General features: G+C 33.8%; 1 protein-coding gene across 4 annotated transcripts in view; it reads left to right on the forward strand.

Moving 5' to 3' along the window:
- CSMD1 (CUB and Sushi multiple domains 1) overlaps positions 1 to 19,332 on the forward strand; it is a 1,076,183-nt gene that overhangs the window by 1,024,738 nt on the left and 32,113 nt on the right. For all 4 annotated transcript variants that reach the window (XM_021390293.1, XM_021390292.1, XM_021390294.1 and 1 more), the window contains 3 exons: positions 9,452 to 9,640; positions 12,557 to 12,730; positions 15,105 to 15,287. In XM_021390293.1, the coding sequence (XP_021245968.1) occupies positions 9,452 to 9,640; positions 12,557 to 12,730; positions 15,105 to 15,287 (546 nt within the window). The remainder of the gene's footprint in view (positions 1 to 9,451; positions 9,641 to 12,556; positions 12,731 to 15,104; positions 15,288 to 19,332) is intronic.

Raw genomic sequence — 19,332 nt, forward strand, 5'->3', positions numbered from 1 at the left:
TATTTCTCATGCAGGTGTTATGAAGCTGGATTTTTACATTTCACTCAGTGCTTTTTTGCCTCATTCACTTAATTAAGAGAAATCCATTTAGTACTTCTGCTATAGCAGTAGGAATTTTTCAGTGACTTATTTGTATTTCTTCCATTGGTAAATATGAAGACTCACCTGATCCTATCATCTACAGCTTGCCTATAACATCCCTGTTGGTCTCTATTACAAAGCATACTGTTGCTTAGGACCTCTAATCAATAAGATTTAAATGTAGTTGAAACCAGTGTCACAGGTATTTATATACAGATCCCTGCATTCATTGGAGTTCTTTCAAAGAAATGGAAAGAGTACAGAGCAGGCTGGTTTAAACATCCGTATCAGCCAGACGTGTTCCCACAGAACACTTCTTTGCATGCATCTCCCTTGTGTACTTCTACTTGTATATCTGGGCAAAGTTTCTGTCTAGGACCATGTAGCATAATTATATTTATATCATCTCACTGAGAGCAAAATTTGATATACCATTTATGAAATCATAAGGTTTTGTAAAATAAAACTTATTGAAATGGTAATTTTACGTGCATAATTTTAAAAAAAATAAATTTTGCCAACTAAAGGGCTTATATAAAATTTCATTTTAATTAATTGATTTAAACTTATCTAAAGGAAGTAATAGCTCTTCTTCTGGCTTCTACTTTTCCTTCTAAAATTGCTTTTAACTAACAAGTAAAAAAATTGTATTAAAGTTCATAATAAAGATGAGCTATGAATCTGTTTACAAAGGAAGTAAATCTTCCCTCTCCTTGGATATACTACTAGGAAGGGATTGATGTTCTTGGCCAACCTGTATCATTTAATTCAATAGAGATTTTACATATGACCTTTCTTTCAAATCTCAATTGAATTCACTTGAGCCAATAATGAACTTGGCTTCTCTTCACTGAGACTCTACATGCGGTCACTACAAAATATTGAATACTACTTGAGGCTATTGCAGATGATTATTTTTTTCCATTTTATATTGTAATACTGTCAATGTCTGGTAAAATTGTTATTTTTAGCAAATAAAGCTAGAAAATTCTCAGGTACTCTTTTGCAGTTATGTATTGCTGCTATGTGCTGTGTCAGTAAAAGATTAACTAGCAAACGTCAGGCAGGAAATTTACTAAAGAAAGCGTTTTGATTTTTTTTCCTGGCAAAAAAAAAAAAAATTGCACATCAAAGATTATATATGCTACTCTAATGCCATATGATAAAAGCTTGCATATACCATATAAGACATATCTAAATATGTTTGTATAACATAATGTGAATTATCAAACACTTAACTGCTTAACAGTGATATTTCTCCCCACTCTGGAATGTCATTACTCTGATAATTTCACAGAGATTTCAGTGGTGGTAGACACAATACATCAGTTTGCCACCGTTCTCTCAAACTGTTTTTGTACAGCAGTTAAAACTTTTAAACCCTTAATATGATATCCCCTTAAAATATATTTTTATTCTATTTTGGATGTCTTCTGATATTACATGATCATCAAAATACCTCTGCCTTGACAAAGCTAATGTTCCTACAGTTTGTTTCACAAGTGAATAGAAAGAATGACTTATTGTGATGCTGGAATACATACTGAGGGAAAAAATATCCATTTCTTAGAATTCTTGAAATAATAATATCTTTTTTAATGTTTATATTGTATCCTTATATACTTAACTAATTTAATGTTTGTTAAAGACATATATGGAATGATCAATTCACTGTAGTACTGTTTCAAAATCATAATTTGTGAGGTAAGAAATTTTCACTCCTTGTGGGTTGTAGCTTTGCCTTTATTTATTTGATAAAGAGCAAGTCAAGTAGCCATGCTACTTGCTTTTGAACTGGAATCAAATGGCATATAAAAAATTTGGTTGCCAATCTTAATGTTCTGTTTGGCAAACCTGTCTGAGTACGACTAGATGCAGCCCGAATATGCTACCCCAGAACGAGCTGTAAAGATATCAAATCCTAAAATAAATATGTTCAACATGGAATTTTTCCATGAGCAGTTTGGGACTGCTTTCCATTTTGTCTTTGAACAGAAAGCCAGTCTCTGCATTTATATGTATCATAATAACTCTTAACCACTGAAATGAGAACTGAATCAGATGGCCTTGTCTGGGCTCTGCACTCCTGATTGCACAGTAGGTCATTTTTCCATATATTATGCTCGAAGTAAGACCTGTTCTATTAAGTGCCACACTTCATCACATCTGGAATGCAAGGACTTGCAAGAAGGAGCTTATCTTGCTCTGGTATCTTTGCTTTGGCATTTCAGGAAACATTTATATGGATATTTTTTGCTATTATTATCTTCAGAATCTGTTTTATTTTCTTAGAAATGAGATTCAAGAACTTTTTTCCCATTAAAAATGTATTTCTTGAAAACAGAAAACTTTTAACAGGTTTGGCAATGTTATAGAGGTTTGAGCTAGCTCGCATTTTTTAATATTGATGCCTATATCAGTAACTCCAGGCTATTTGTTAGTAATGAAGGATTTAGATCTTTCTTTATTCATTTATTCTACTTTTGTACTGAATTTCTAATTTGAAAAAAGTTCCTTTTTTTTTAAATAAAAATCCCATTAGCAATGGATTTTTGAAGAGCTTAATCAGACTTTTTATCTTAACAAGTATCAGGTATCTACAAAGAACTGTCAGTTTCATCATGTTTTCCTTAGTGGGCAAAATCATTTGAATCAGCAAAGATATGTTCCGCTCTTTTACTGACAAGAAAAATTAACTTTCTGATGACAACTGATAGAAGAGTGGGAAAGATTGAAACTGATGACCGATTCTTGTTATCTGAAGATAAAGCAATTCTGAATTTGATAAGTTTTTCATCTGTGATGATATCAAGGATTCATATAAACTGAGAAAATGTAATCCCTTGTTCTATTTTTCTAAAGCCAGAGGCTGTTGTTGAGACGTTGGATATTAGGTATGCCTAATCTGTTCATGTTGATACTGTATTGATAATCTTCAGAGGAATATTAATTATTACCAATTAGAGCTTGTTTAAATTTCTAAATAAAGAGTTGAGGTGCAATGGAAGATGCCATGAAGCATCTGAGCTGTTACCTGAAACTAGCAGATTGCACAGGACTTTAAATGACTCATCTCTGGAGTGTTCCCTGCCTGGAGATCTGGCAAAGACGCCTCAAAAAGTAGTAGCAGAAACATCTTTTAGGTACAGCCTAAGTTCTAGGTTCTCTCACATGTGGAGAACAATGCTCTGATTAAGGAAAACCTAAAGAGAAAGATTTTAAAACATTCTTCCGAAGTTGGTACTACCATGACAAAAATTACTGAGTTGGTACTACTTGCACATATATGCCCACAAATAAATGGACATACTGACAGCGCATCTAAAAAGAAGAGCTTTAATATGTGTCCAAGACTAAAACACATGCTTTTTGAGTTAAACTAGTGATCAAAAAAAAGTATTATTTTGTAACATTAAACCAACTCTGTCCAAAGCCAAGAATAGTAACTGTAAATTCATGGATTTTTTTAATATACTTCTTACACCAGTTTCATTTTAGTATCAAGTGAGTTAGCTATTTAGTTATCATATTGGGTAGGAAGGGTCCTTTAAGATCACCTAGTTCCAACCCCCCTGTTATAAGCAGGGACACCTCCCTCTAGACCAGGTTGCTCAAAGTCCCATCCAGTCTGGCTTTGAATGCTTCCTGGGAGGGGGCATTCACAATGGAAAATTCATATCAATGGCAAAATATTTTGGAATGCAATTAAAATGAAGTGTGCCTTAGCTTTTCTCTTGCAAGGCAGTATGAACTATTTTCTTCTTCCAGTCTTCATCTGCAGATTAGTAATGTTAATTTGCGCTATTACCATCCTCATTTATACTGTTGTACTACATTTCTGTGGTCTAGGTTCATCAGAGACATGATGCCAGGACATACGATTTCTTATAGATCTTAATAAAGTATGCAAAAATGTCACAAAGCAATCTGCTTCCTAAATAAATATTTTAGATTTATGGTTTATGTGACCAGATTCAGTATGAAAAAACTACTCTCCAACTGGCTCCTGCTGAAAAAAAGTAGCAATAAAAAATGACTCCTATGTATCTGAGACTTCAAAGTGAAGTCGAGATAGCTTTTTAAAATTATTATTATTATTTTCTTACCTTTGTTGAGCAGTTACCATTTTTGCATGTTGTTGACTTTAGTCTGAAATTTACTAAAATTCCATAGACTGGAAATACTGTAATCATGCTTCCTTTTCCAAAGATAGCATTTCTTAGAATTTTTCATAAATTCAAAGTGAATTCTCTACTTTTATTCATTCTGGGTGGCATTCCCTATACATGTTCTAGATACCAATATTAATGCAGTAACTTTCAAATAAAGAAAAGTTTAAAAAAGAAATTTAACATTGTTTCTGTCAATGAAAAAAAAATAGAATAAGAAATGAAATACTATGAATGATGTACCTTTTTATGATCATTCAACTTTTTAACAGAAAACTGCCTAAGGGACTCTGACATCGTCTTTTCACTTCTTTGTCCTCAAGGGTTTGAATCTTTTCAGTGTGAGGTTTTGAAGTCATCAGGGCAGACTTAAAGCATTCTCCTACTTTTCTCAACAGACTAAATTGAGAATGCCAGAATTCATTTCCCATGTAACCCCTGACAGCTGTCATTGAGAGAAAGCAATCTCCTTGTACCTTCACTATGATTTAGAACTGGGTCCCCAGGGTGAAAGGCAATCAGGAAAACTACTGCTTTAGTTCGGTATGCCAGCCAACTCAAATTCTTTTCTAAAGTACTCCTTACTGGAGTCCTTTTTAGCCACATCATGCTAATGTATATATATTTTTAAATCTATAGATGATACCAAATGACACCATTTTTTAAAAATTATTTTTAATTTTTTGCTTTTTAGCTCAAGGTATAGTATTCTTTTCATAATAATTTGATAAAAGACTTTGTGTATGATGCAGTTTTTTGTTGCACAGAGCACATATTTAAATTATGCATTCAGTGATTACTCTGTATTTTATCACTAAATTAGCTAAACAGCCACTACTGGTACAAGAATGAGATCAATAATGCACAAATTGATTCTTTGGGACTGTAATATATTCCCTAAACTTTGTATATTTTTGATCTTCATGAAAAATTATTTTTTTTTATTCTCCCTGTTGTGTTTCAAAGGTAATTCAGTTAGAAATGCTTCTGGGTAGATTTAGGCCAAAATACCTTCATGAGACGATGGTCTCTTTTCTTAATTTCTATTACTGGCTTCCCAGAAGCTAACTTGGCAGGCTTAGGCATTAAACCAAAGGTTCAATTTTAAGAAGTTGTATAAGGGACAGCCCTGATGAATATATGTTAAAAGCTGTATCTAGAGAAAGACTTGAGTAAAAATTTGAAAACAATTGTATTCCTCTATGAACGTGAAAAGACTTCAATAAATGCAAGAATTTTTCAATACTTTTTGTTTTTTTGTTCTATTTGAGTATAACTTTTTGGTATTACTATTCAAAGAATTTGATCAAATAGTTTTGGTGTTCTATTTCAACTGAATCAGCATATATTTGAGTGTAATAGAAATGATATTCACTAAATTGCACTGGGAAAAATAATTCCGTGCTTTCATAAGAAGGCTGCTCTGAAAGTAATGCCTCCTATTTTATTGTGTTGTCCCATGAAGTCAGAGGTGGATGTTAGTGATATAGCAGTAGAGGCTAAACTTTCCCAACAATATTCCATTATATTTTGTTGCCATGTGACAGATGGCAGCAGAGGAGCAGTCTGACAAAATGGTATCTGACATGAAAGCGCGTATGAAGCAAAGGTGTGTAATTGAATTCCTCCATGCAGAAAAAATGGCACCTACTGACATTCATCAATGCTTGCTGAACACTTATAGGGACCAAGCAGCGGATGTGAGCACAGTGAGGTGGGTGGTGCATTTCAGCAGTGGCAACAATAACATGAAAGACAAGTCATGCTCCAGACAGCCATGCAGATTTTTTCAAATGTGGCATGGAGGCTCTTGTTCATCACTGGCAAAAATGCATAAGGAATGGTGGTGACTATCTTGGAAAATAGTATTTTGTAGCTGAGAATTTACTCTATCTAATAGTGTTATTTTGCTCTTTTTATCTGTTGTAGTTTCCATGGAAATAAATAGAAGGCTACCTACAGTAGGCTACTTTTGGAGTAACCTATGTAGAAATTCTAAAATGGTAGTTTACTGCTTATTTTACTTCTTTTACAGTATTTTTATCTGTTAAATATTTCATAACAATATTCTAGTTGAAGAAATAGTACTATATTATAACCTAGAGTTCTCACAATTCCCAGATGTGATTTGTAGATGACTGATTAAACCCTGGCAGCTTGTCTGCATTTATTCTTTTCTCGTAAGGTCTTTTTTTCTGAAAGGTTTGTGCCTGTAGATGCCTAATATCCTCCTGATTCCAGCAAAAATGAGTGCCAGTACATCTGCTGCATTTCTGGCCCTCATTTGAAACTTAATACAAAACATTACTTTGCTTTTCTCCCCAAAGCACCTTATCTGGGAGGCACTGTGTGAATATAGCAAATATATCAACAAATGCAGTGTTTTTCATGGTAAAACGGTTGCAGTGAAATCATTAACAACATGAATATAGTCTCTGTTTCAAAGCTGTTCTTTCAGCCATTTTCAGTTTTTTAGTTTAATATTTAAAATAAGAATCAAACTTTTTTTAAGGCAGCAAATCCCTTTAAGTAGAATTGTGAATTATTTATCATGTAAAGATGAAAAAAAAAAATGGTTTTCAATGGTATCTTATTTTCTTACCTGAACAAAATCAAACCATAAAAAAATCATTTTGGGGAAAAGGGTGGACATATTTACATTTGAACATTTCTATTTTCAAGCACATGATAAAGCATGTTAGACAAAGGGCAAGCATTTCAGAGCTACCATGCTTTCCTGAGGCTTTTAGATAGTTAAGAAAGCTTTTAAAAGTATTGTATGTAATTTTGGGAATGATATAATTCTTACATTAATATTCCATTTTCATTCTCAAGATTTTCTCAATTTTACCTTTTTGTTTCTGTGCTAGCTTTCTGGTGGGAGCAAACTGAATGAAATGAAAATGGATTTAAAAATGAATATGAAACTTTTTAGACTTTAATGATTTTACAGGCACTGTTGTAACTTTTACTTTCACTGTTTCTGAACAGTGGAGTTACTTTAGCCATGGTACTAGAAGTATTTTTATATTTAGCATCTAGAGCCCTTAAAAAGAATTAAAAAAAAGAAAAACTTCCTGCTCATGCAAAACCAACCAAACAAAAAAAACCCACCACAAAATAAACTAAAATATAAAGAGTAAAGAGGCATTGATTCTTGAGAAAAGAACTTTGAAATCACAAACAATTAAGCTAGGTAGACAGTAGAAATCTTCTGCTGTAGTGGGCTACCTAACACGCATCTATCCTGATGGTCTGTGTGAGTGCTGCAAGGAGTCTTAGCTGCACCAGGTACATGATTTCTAATATCAAGTTTTAATTATGATTGATAAATTGATATGAATTCATTTTTGAAAAACACTTCTGTATTATTTAATTCCAGAGGATTTTTATGGTCTTAAAAGACAGTAAACTTCCACATGTTATCTTTACAGAGACTACTTAAAAGCAAGAGCTGCTCCTGCTAGTAACCAGTAGAGTTAAGCAGAATGGGAAAGTTTTGTTTTGTTGTAGTTACTTTTCAGTCTGCAATTTAATTGCAGATTAGTGTACCATTAGATCATGAATATAAGTCTCAGGCAACCTGAGTTTAGTTCTGCACCCTTACAAATACACCGGATATCGACTTGTGATATGATGGCTATACTGGTAGTGTGTTACTGTGAAGGTGAGGATCAAAATTGTGTAACAGCGATTTCAGCTGAATAGATTGTGAAACAGTCACTTCTGCCTATGAAATTGAATGTGCCTTTGTTTTGAAAACAGCGCCTTAGAGTACAAACTTAATTTCCTCTACTACTAAATTATTAGAAAGTTTTCCAGTTTTTCATATCCAGATACAGATGTAAAATCAGTTGTTGAAGAAAGCATATAAATATGTAGATGTGTAGAATCTATGTCTAGATAGTTTAATGATATGTTAGTATAAGACAACTTTAACTAGCAGAGAACACAAGTTAGTTCCAAAAGTAGAAGCTTTACAGCATCATCTGCACAGCCCTACACAATGTCCAGTTACCTAAGAAATAGGGTTAACTGGGATGCAGTGTGCATTGCTTCTGAGAGCTGTGCTAGTTTCTGTAACAAAGAATTGCACTGTTAATGTAGACAGATGAGCTCATGCAGATCTAGCTCAATATCAATGACTTTGTGTGAGCGGGTTGTTTGTTTGAAAGACTTCCTCATGTGTCTCTGTTTTAATTATAGGTTTATTGTGCGTGACAGAAATAGCCTTAATTGACAGTGGTTAGTAACAATGGGAAAAAAAACAGTAAGAAATAATGAAATCTATTTCTTGTGTAACCTAAAAAGAATATTTTATCTTGAAAGTATAAACTTAGAGATCTCTAGAAACATGAATTTTCAGAGTTCTTCAGAGCAAGTAGAAATACATAGGTTTCTACAGCCAAGTCTTTTGCATCTTCACAAGACCAATGAGATTTTAGGACTTTGTGGTTTTGTCTGTTTTAAGGGACAGAAAAAAAAATCAGGAGATAAAAAGTATTTGCTTCTGTCAATAACTTCCAGTGTAAACAGTATTTATTTTGTCTATTCATAGAATCATAAAATGGTTAGGATGATATATTTTTTAACATTTTTATAGGGGTATAATGCTAAATTTAAATGTGACTAGTAGAAAATATAAGTGAAATAAAGGTGGTAATGTAAGCTAAATGCAACTAATTGGCATAAAACTCAAATGATTTCACTTCAGAAACTCTGTAGCTTTACTACACCTCAGAGAAAGGTCTCTTCCATATGAATCCATCAGTCTAGACAATGCCTTGTGAAGTGCTTTTTGTATATTGCCGTGATACCTAATTTTTATTTTTTTTAAACTTTTAAACAATGTACTGGTTTGATTTTCATTTGGTTTTCATCACATAAAAATTACACTGAAGATGAAAGATGGTCTACGTATAAAAAGAAAACAAGTTCTTCATTTTCTGTTTTATGTTCCAACCACTTGCACATCCATGACTGTTACAAGAACTGGAGAAATATCATGGTATCATTTTTGAAGCAATAAAAATCTAAACCTCTTTAGGAGGGAGCATATCTGATATTTAACTCAAATAAAAATCATTGATGATATCAAATGGACCACATTCACGAGCTGCCAGTGAAGTAACAGAAAAGTCATTGTTATACTTTATGACATTGCTAATATGTGTTGACAATGAACACTGCTTGTCTTGCAGTGGTGAATTGTTCTGATCCTGGTTTTGTTGAAAACGCTATTCGTCACGGCCAACAGAATTATCCTGAAAGCTTCAAATACGGAACAAGTGTGGCATACCATTGCAAGAAGGGCTTTTATCTGTTGGGCTCATCTGCCTTGACCTGTAAATCTAATGGCTTATGGGATAGATCACTACCAAAGTGTTTGTGTAAGTATTCATTCAGCCTAATGCTATTCATTCAGATTTAACATTTGAGAAAGGTTCGTGAATTTTAGTCATGGTGGGGAAAAAAATGTGTAGTTGTACTGAGGAACATAGTGCAAACTCTACAGTTCAGTAAAAATAACATTAAGGCAAGGTGGCATGTAAATTTTATTATTCATGTGAAAATGATTCAAGAGGGAACTGTGAAACAATTTTTTTCAAGTGCCAGATAATAGAAATTGTTTTTCCCTTTTGTTGCATACCTGAAAATAACTAGAGAAATCTAACATTACTATACATATGTTAGAATTGTGATTAGTAGTCTAAGACAATTAATGCTTATCAGAATTAGTCTTTTCAGACATTGTTTTGTATTATGCATGTGAGAATGAGCGTATGGAAAGTTAAGTAGGAAAATTTACCTTAAGAGGATTTTCCTATATTGCTTTTTTCTCAGGGTAGAAATCTTCAGTTGTTTCCTATAATCAGTTCGGTGAGCTTCATATCTCTAGTGAAAAAACAACTTGACTGGCTTTCATTTTCCACTGAGATGTTTTTATTCTCTGATCACTATTAATTTTCTGACATTAGGATTCTGAATTACAGAGCAATTACAGGAAATAATAAAATTAAAGCATGCTTTAATTTGCAAATGAATTGGATGATTTTATTCTGTTTTTCATTTACATAATTGATTGTTTACTTAATTTATTTTATCAATTTATATTTAGATGCTACCTCGGATCTATAATTGTAACTAGACTTCTAAATTTATTTCTGTTTTATCCTTGTTTCCTTCCTACAACTGTGTATCCAGTATCCACATGACCCAGACAATATTGTTTTGATTTTTAGAACAATCTATACTTCTAATATCTGTCTGTAATAAATATAATCTAAAAATTGGGTTTATTCACACTTCAGAGATGAAACAAATCAGCAAAACATGACTTGTAAAATACAAAATAGCTGTACAAAATTATTCATTGGTAATGACATTTTACTGATGCTAGCATATGCCTCACTGAATCTTAGAAAAACTCTTGAAAGTTCCTGGCTCAGTTCTTTCAGTGATTCCTTCCAGCTCTGGGATTCTAGTGTGAAAGGACAATCCTTATGAGAGGAGCTGAACAAGATAGGAAACCTAAATTACCCATCTTTCTACTCCAATCATTTTGGGAGTTTGTTAGAAATTACTTGGCTTTCTGGTTTTAGAGAGAACTCAAGGAAAGACCCAGATGTCTATCTCCTCAGAACAGGAATTCCTAACCTTACTCTGGGGACTACTGATTGAGGCCCTGGGAATTTCCAGATAAGACTGAGAGAAAAGAGCCTTAGGTCTTCAGACACCACTGGGATTACCTGCTGTTAATTTGTTGCTGATTGACTGAAACACCATCTGAATCTTAGATATATCCAGGACAAATTTAACATTCTTTCACTGAGATAAACTCTCAGTGAAATGAGTTGGCCTTTTCTTATTAGAAAGTTCTGTTTACCACTTCAAAGATGAAGTCTCTCAAGACTCTTTTTAAGGACCGTAAGAGAAATTTAATTTTCAAAGATTATCAGTGATGATCTCTTACTTTTTCAAGTGTAAGATTGCTTTTGGTGATAGGGCAGTGTGCTTGGAGAGGCAAGTGAGATACACTTCTGACACAAGGAAGACATTGTGCTTACTGTGAACAATTCCTGTTCAAGACTAAAAAACTAAAAATGTGCTACTCTTTCATATGCAAGTCATATGAGTGCCATTGCTTAAAAATGGGTACTTCTTTTCTCCTTAAGGTAGGAAAATTTCAGGCTACTCACTACATAGCGCAATACAAACACTAAAAAAGTATGAAAACTAAAACTAAATACTTTTTTTATTACAGTTTCTGTGAGAGTACTGGTTAGCCAGATCAGTCTCCTGATTTGGTTTACCATTTGCCACGTGAATACTTGTGCCAGCTCCAGGAAAACATCAGAAACATGGAGCTGTGAAAGAGAAGTGGTCAGGACCATGTCTTTTGGCAGAAATCCATCATGCAGTGTATTTGACATTATCATTGGTGCCAATATAACACAAATAATATGCAAATAATTTTGATGGATATCAGGAACCATAGTCATCAGAGGCTGTTTGTAATTTACAGTCTTTTTTTTCTTCTAAAAATATATTTGACCTGTAGATCCCAGAACTGGTATAGCTGCTCAAGTTCAGTTGCTTTTGCTTAAGTTTTTTCTGTTTAGGTTGAGTGATTGTTTACTACAGTTATGAAAAATTTAATTTCTTTGGTTTCCTTTCTCCACCAGGCGACCTAAATTTTACACAAAATGCGTTTCAGAATTTCTAGTTTTTCAATTTATTCTATACTCAAACTGTATAGGTGTTTTTTTTCTCAAAAAAACATTACACATTAACTTAATATGATTCATAATTTACCTGAGTGATCAGTGATATATTTACTTCTTGCTTACTTAGTGTAATAAATTTTAAAATAATTCTATGATTGTATTTATTTATTTCTCTATACTGTGCAACTTGCCTCTAGTTATTTTATAGGCATGATAAAACTACTTACTATTATTATATCTGTAATAAAGAAACACATTACAACAGTAACCTTTATCCATTTCTTCTTTCCCATCCTTAACTGATAGAATGTGTATAGTTTGTAGGTTAGGAGAACGAATGGAAACAAATGAAGAATGCTGTGTATAACAAGGGAAGCTGGATAACTTGGTTTTACATGTAGTTTTTATGTTTAGTATTACAAATTACCAGTATGTTATCTTTAGTTAGAGTGAAATTTAAGAAGGAACAGAGATCCAGAAAGAAGTTTATTTTGTGTACCAGTTTTGTACGAAAAGGTTATAACAGGCTTTTTCTGTGTCATAAAAACATCTTAAATATTGTGCTCTTTCCTCCACTAGCCATTTCTTGTGGACATCCTGGGGTACCTGCCAATGCAGTTCTTTCTGGAGACAAATTTACATATGGCTCTATAATTCACTATTCTTGCACAGCGGGTCGAATACTCATAGGAAATTCTACAAGGGAGTGCCAAGAAGATAGCCACTGGAGTGGGACTCTCCCTCACTGTTCAGGTAGGTGTAACCACTGTCATTTGAATGTCACCTTGGAAATACATGAATGAGAGTATTCTCAAGCAATTTTTAACTGCAGTCAGACACTTATTTTGATTCTTTTCCAGGTGTATTTTAGTTTCATGAAAAGCCACTCAGATGAATTGTTATAGTTTATTGAAATATTTGAAAACATTTGCTCTCATTCTCTCTGTCATTACTTTGGTACATTTTTCTTTAGTTAGATGATACTGTTGGATATTGAAATAAATAGATGCCACAAAACACTGTTTAAAACTGTTAAAAGTTCTGACTTACGTGTGTGCATTTATTCACTGTTAAGTAAACACAGATTGCCTCATGTAGAAATGCTGATTTATGAAACACCAAAGCAAAGATACTAGCTGAAAAGCTTATTACCTTATGAATTTCTTTTTCACAGACAGAAATATTCTTTATTAGAAGCAATAATGTCAAATAATATGCAAATATCAAAAACCTCTGCAATTTTTATGTGCTGTCAGGAAGCATAAGATTATAACAGATTATTCTCCCCCCTTTTCCCAAATTTAGAAAAAGCCATAAAACATTACGTAGTTTTGTGGAGGTGAAGATTTCAGATGAGAAGTAACTATTAATAACATTCCCAGTATATTAATGTTTTATCAGAGAATCAAGCCTTCAGAAAAAAAAATAAAAATGATTACCTGTATAGTTGAGGAAAAAAAAAATTTATAATGAGAAAATTGTTCCAATATCGAGCATTATAGAATCTTATATTTTCCCCTAAGCCTTTGGACATGTCCACTGTTGAAATGATGTGATTCAGTGTGATTCAATTCAGATTTGATTTACTTATTAATTCAAATATGTGTAAGATATTTAAGTTGTGTACTTTAAATAAGAGTTCATGGACAATATAATGGACAATATAATACAATATAAATGGACAATTGTCCATTTATAAATTGATTCTCTAAGGATGCTGAACAGGATTTGAAGCACTGTGGGAATGAAATAAATTTAAATCAATTGCGTTTCCTTTCTGTTCTCTGCTGCTTAAAGAGGAAAATTTAATTAGAGTCTTCTCACAGCTGTGAGACTCACTGCTGTCATGGTCTAGACCTGAAAAGAATCTCTGCAGGACAATCAGGTGGATAATTTCCACACAGAATTGGCCTTTTCTTGCTTATCTTATGCTCAGGTTTATGTCCATCACCTTTTTGTTCAGTAAAGGTTGCCTGATCTGAGATTGCATCAAGACTTTAACATTTTAAATGTCAGAGCCCTCAAGTGCTGTTATCTAATGTTTCCCACCACAAGGGATATTCTGATTTTGGTGGAAAAAAATAGAGACTCTTCAGATAATAGTCCTCAGTGTAATAATATTTTTATAGACTTCTATCTATATTATGAAAATATAGTTTTTTAGACCACGAAAAATCCTCCTCAGGGGGGAAAATGTATTTTGTGCAACAAAAACATTGTTACTGATGCAGAATTTAATTATCTAAGTTTGAATTTGCTCTGAAACCATATAGTGACCAGGGGAATTCTGTAGGACAAGGAGAGAACAATCTCTGTTAATTAAAAAATAATGATAATTGTTTAAAAGTTTCTCGCCCCTCTAAAGCATTTAGAATTGTGTTAGTAACTTTTCTTGTTAGGTATTCAGGAGCTGACTCCATTTAAAAAAAGAAAAAAAAGAATTTCTATTCACAATGTCAGAGAAATAATGATTGGGCCCTGGACAAATGAGACAGCTAATTGGGCTTACATTAAGGGAGTATGAAAAATAGTCCTAATACAATGCTTGAAACTTGTTTTTGCTTGGAGTTTTTTTTTTTCTTTTTTTTTTTTTTTAATATTAGTATATGTCTGAAAGCATGATTGTATAAATATGATCTCAGGGCTTGTTCAAGGCTTTGTTCTGTGTCTGAGAAGCGTGTGTGTGGTGAAATATATATATACAACATGATAGAGACTTCAATTTATGGAATTATGTAGGCATATTTTGGAAAATACAAAAGTTTTAAGTGGAAATTCAGTCCAGAGGTATAACTCTCAAAGAAAATAATGAAGGATGATAAACCAGAATCTTTTTCTGTGGATTGTTATGAATGATAGTACGGACACGGAGGAATTTAGGAGATTAAAAAAAATATAACAAAATTTGTAATAATTTGTTGCTATTGAGACCATTCTTCCCCTGACAACTTTGTATAGCACTTACTGTATCAGCCACTTTATATGATAAGTCAGTTGACCGGTTAGTCAGACCTGTGAGATTCAAATAATCCAGCTAGTAATATTATCCACAGGATAGAATCCATAGTGCTACTATAGTTACCTATAATGTCTGTATCAATAATTCTGCTGTGTTGTTTTCTTATAGGAAATAATCCTGGCTATTGTGATGATCCAGGAATACCAGCCCATGGGTCTAGACTAGGAGATGAGTTCAAAATAAAGAGTTTGCTTCGTTTTTTCTGTGAAATGGGCTATCAGCTGAGAGGATCCTCAGAACGAACATGCCTGCTTAATGGGTCTTGGTCAGGTATACAGCCTGTGTGCGAAGGTAGGTAGAGATGACACCATCAGTATTAATGACACCATTGAATACCTTTCAAATGGAATTGTATTATTTAATCAAAAAGAAATATATGACAAAAATATGCTTTCAAATTTGTCTGCAGAAATTTGATATAGTTTGCAAGCAATTCATATTTTGATTAAAAACAGAAGTCCAAACATGTAAGATTTTATAGTATATATTTATAAAAAAGACTGGGAGAAAATAATTCTAGTTCAACAAGTAATGAGACTGGAAATAAATAGAGAAGAGATACCTAAGTAAAATGTAAAATTAAAAAAAAATGCTACTGATTGGAAGTATGATAACAGTGATAAATAAAGCCATCATCCATCTTGAAATAGAATATTTTCTTCTCTTTCTGTATAGTGTCTAGGCATCAAGGACTGAACAATTAACAAATAATGTTGTTTTCTTAACTAAGAACAAAGCAATGAATATTTTCCACACAAGTTAATTTTTATTAGAGACTTTATTTTATGAGAGACTATTTTTATGTTAGGTCTTTGAGAAGAAAAGCAGCAAAGAGTATTTCTGGAAAGCACAAGTAAGAGTGAAATAGAAAAAATAGTTTATGGATTCTGTAGTATCTCGTGTCTGCTATACTAAATTATAAGCTGGAAGACAGTACAAAATGTTTTTAGCAAATTCATGATATTTTATCATGATATTTTATTATCATCTAACAATTATTATTTTGCAGTATTCCTCAGAACAGACTGGTTGTCTGTCAGTGTAGACATCACCATAACTGTATTAAAATGACAATGGGAGCAGAATCAATATTTACAGGAGAAAATTGAAGTTCTTCAGTATCTTTTCTTGTTTTCTGTCTTGAAGACTTTAAATATGGCAGCAGTCAGTGGCAATCAGTGGTGTGAGAAATGCTGCTCATTTTTGTAATAAACTGAGTTGTTTTCTGTGTTCCATTGACAATAAGGGTCAGCCAAATACCTTGATTTAATCACTTTTGCTGTCTGGTAGGAAATAAACCTTTCTGTCAATTTTTCTCTTCTGCTTGGATTGTTTTTTATTAAGTATAAGTAACAAAGAGATTATGAGGAAACCGTGTAAAGTATGTCACAGTGACAAAATGGAGGTCTCCAAACCCTCTGGGTTTTTAACTGGTTTTATCTCAGCTTGCCATTCAACACAGCTGGTATATATTCCATCTATCCAGAAGTCTCCCACTGTATAAGATTTAGTATGCTAATCCCTTTGTTTGAACCTGTGATTGAGTGATTTAGCATTTGCTAAAGTAATTAATATAGAACACCAAAGACCCCAAAATACTTACAAAACCCAAGAATATTTAAAAGTCTTCCTGCCCATGCATATTTCCTCATAGGCAGAATTGCTGGAAGTTTTTTCAGAACTGATAACCCTGGCTCCACATCTGTTCTAACATTGCTACCTTTGGAAACCATGTCTTTAGTGCCCTCATTGTCTTTTTCCCTGAAGGTCTTGATGTTAAATGTTTTAAAACACAAATCCTTGAGAAAACTTGAGATCTAAAGACAACAGTAAAAAGCCCAGGTATTCTCAGAAGCACTATAAAGATCCCTTCCTACATAAATTTGAGAATTGCTGTTTCTTCTTGAAGATATTAAGGTTCCCTTATAGGAAGAGTGTGCATAAGATTTGCATCAACACCCGCACTGAATATCATGCATGGAACCATGAAGATCTGCATAACTAAAATAGCAGTTGGCGGTGCAGCATAAAACATAGTGATTCTGTTAGTAATCTCTAGCATCTTCCAGCCTCAAGATGAGCATCTGTAACAAACTTTGCAGGATGCATGAGCTATCTGATTCTTTCGGAGTTTATTATTTCAGGGTTCTGTCTGTAGATTGATTTCACTCATGTCCAAAAAGAGGCAGGATCTCAAGGCATCACATAGTGACTCTTCAGCCTAAAAGTTGGGAATAGTGTATAAACACCAGTACCTTTATTCTTCATTTCATTTTCTCTCTCTTGTTTACATTTCACTTTTATCTTTGTTGTACCAATTTTATCTGTGTCATACAGTAACAATTTTGCAATCAACTTTTGGTAGTCTCAGAAGGAAATTACTCATTAATGGCCAGCTACCCACCTGTAAAAGGAAAGCATTTGTGGCCATTTCTGTTAGGATTAGCTGATATGAAGCATATTTCATCTGAAAACTGGATTAGTCCAGAATACATTCTATTTTTATTTCCTTGGCTGATGTTTTAGTGGGCCATGGGAAACTATTATCTGCTGCATCATGATCAGTAGAGATTGTAAGATTTGTGGTTCTCTCCCTACTCCTAAAAACAAGTCGTTTAAAATATTGCTGCAGCAAAGTTTGCAGTGAGCAGGTCAGTGTTCATATATTCTTTACAAGGTGCCTCATACTATCCTTTTGAGTTCAGACTCAGGTCATCCAAAACTCTAGTAAGATACAGGACAATTCAAATACAGTGTTATCACATTGAATAATTACTGAATGGCATCCTGGCTCGTATCAGAAATAGTGTAGCCAGCAGGACTGTGGAAGTGGTTGTCTCCCTCTGATTGGCACTGGTAAGGCTGTACCTTGAGTATTGTGTTCAGTTTTGGACCCCTTACTGCAAGAAAGACATCAAGGCCCTGGAGCATGTCCAGAGAAGGGCAACGAAGCTGGTGAGGGATCTGGAGCACAAGTCTTTTGGGGAGTGGCTGAGGGAACTGGGATTATTCAGTCTGAAGTAGGCTTAGGCTCTCTACAACTCCCTCAAAGGAGGTTGTGGTGAGATGGAGGTCAGCCTCTTCTCCCACATAACAGCAATAGGACAACAGAAATGTGTAGATGTGGCACTGAGGGACTTGTTTTAGTGGGCATGGTGGTGACAGGTTGGTGGTTGGACTAGATGATTTTAGAGGTGTTTTCCAACATTAATGATTCTATGATTCTCTGAATGCCTTAGTAATCCAAAGCAATGTAAAGACAAATCCTTTATAATTTTATCTGTACTAAAAATGTAGATGATTTAGGAGCAGGCAGGGACTCCTGCAAAGCAACCTGGAATATAGAGAGACACTTGTAACAGTCCTAGAGCAGAGAAAAGCTGGGAGTATGATATTGTATTTCTGTCTAGTCCACAAAATGGTGCAGTGGAAGTAACAATGAGAAATATACCTCTTCCATTTTCCTCCTATCTGAAGACCATAACTAAAAAAGGTGTTTATGATACCAAACATCAGTAATACTCAGAGTCAGCCTGGAGAAGAGGAGGTTTTATCAATGCCTATAAATACCTGAAGGGAGGGTGCAAAGAGATTGGAGCCAGGCTTTTTTCATTGTTGCCCAGGGACACGACAAGAGGCAATGGGCAAAACTGAAGCTTAGGAGCTCTCATCTGAGCACTGCCACAGGTTGCCCAGAGAGGTCATAGAACATCCCTCTTTGGAGGTATTCAAAACACCATATGGTCATGGTGGCTTTAACTGACTTTGCTTGAGCAGTGAGAAGATTGGACCAGGGATCCCTTCCAGTATAACCCATTCTGCAACTCTATCATTCTGTTATTAACGCAAATAGTAAGTCTTGATCGTTTCTCTCAGAATGAAATAAATTCAATTAAGCAAATATGAGTAAAAGCAATAAGTAGAATAAATATTATTACAGCGTGTGATTATTTTAAAGGCAATTACTGTCAAACTGTTGTTTTGGCAAATGTTAAGCATCAGAAGATCCTTGCATAAATTCCATAAATACGTTTAGTGTTAATGACAGTGTCCAAGTTTTCCTAGTGCATGTCAGTGTTGCACATTGACCAGTATCTGCAAATTGTCTTTGATTTGTTTTATTATGATTATGACTGAAATGCATCCAGTTCTCTAAGGAAGGAGGAGCTATGGTCTCTACACTATACTTCTGTGTAATGACTGTAGCCTCCTACTCAAAATTATACTCATTAAGCATTTTCTTAATAATATTTGCTATAGCATTTTTAAAAGGCAAGCTGATTAAAAATAATTGACCATTTTTTCTTCTTTCCCTTTCCCTTTCCCTTTCCCTTTC

Source organism: Numida meleagris, chromosome 3 (assembly GCF_002078875.1).
Source record: "Numida meleagris isolate 19003 breed g44 Domestic line chromosome 3, NumMel1.0, whole genome shotgun sequence".
In the NCBI taxonomy this organism is placed as follows: Eukaryota; Metazoa; Chordata; class Aves; order Galliformes; family Numididae; genus Numida; species Numida meleagris.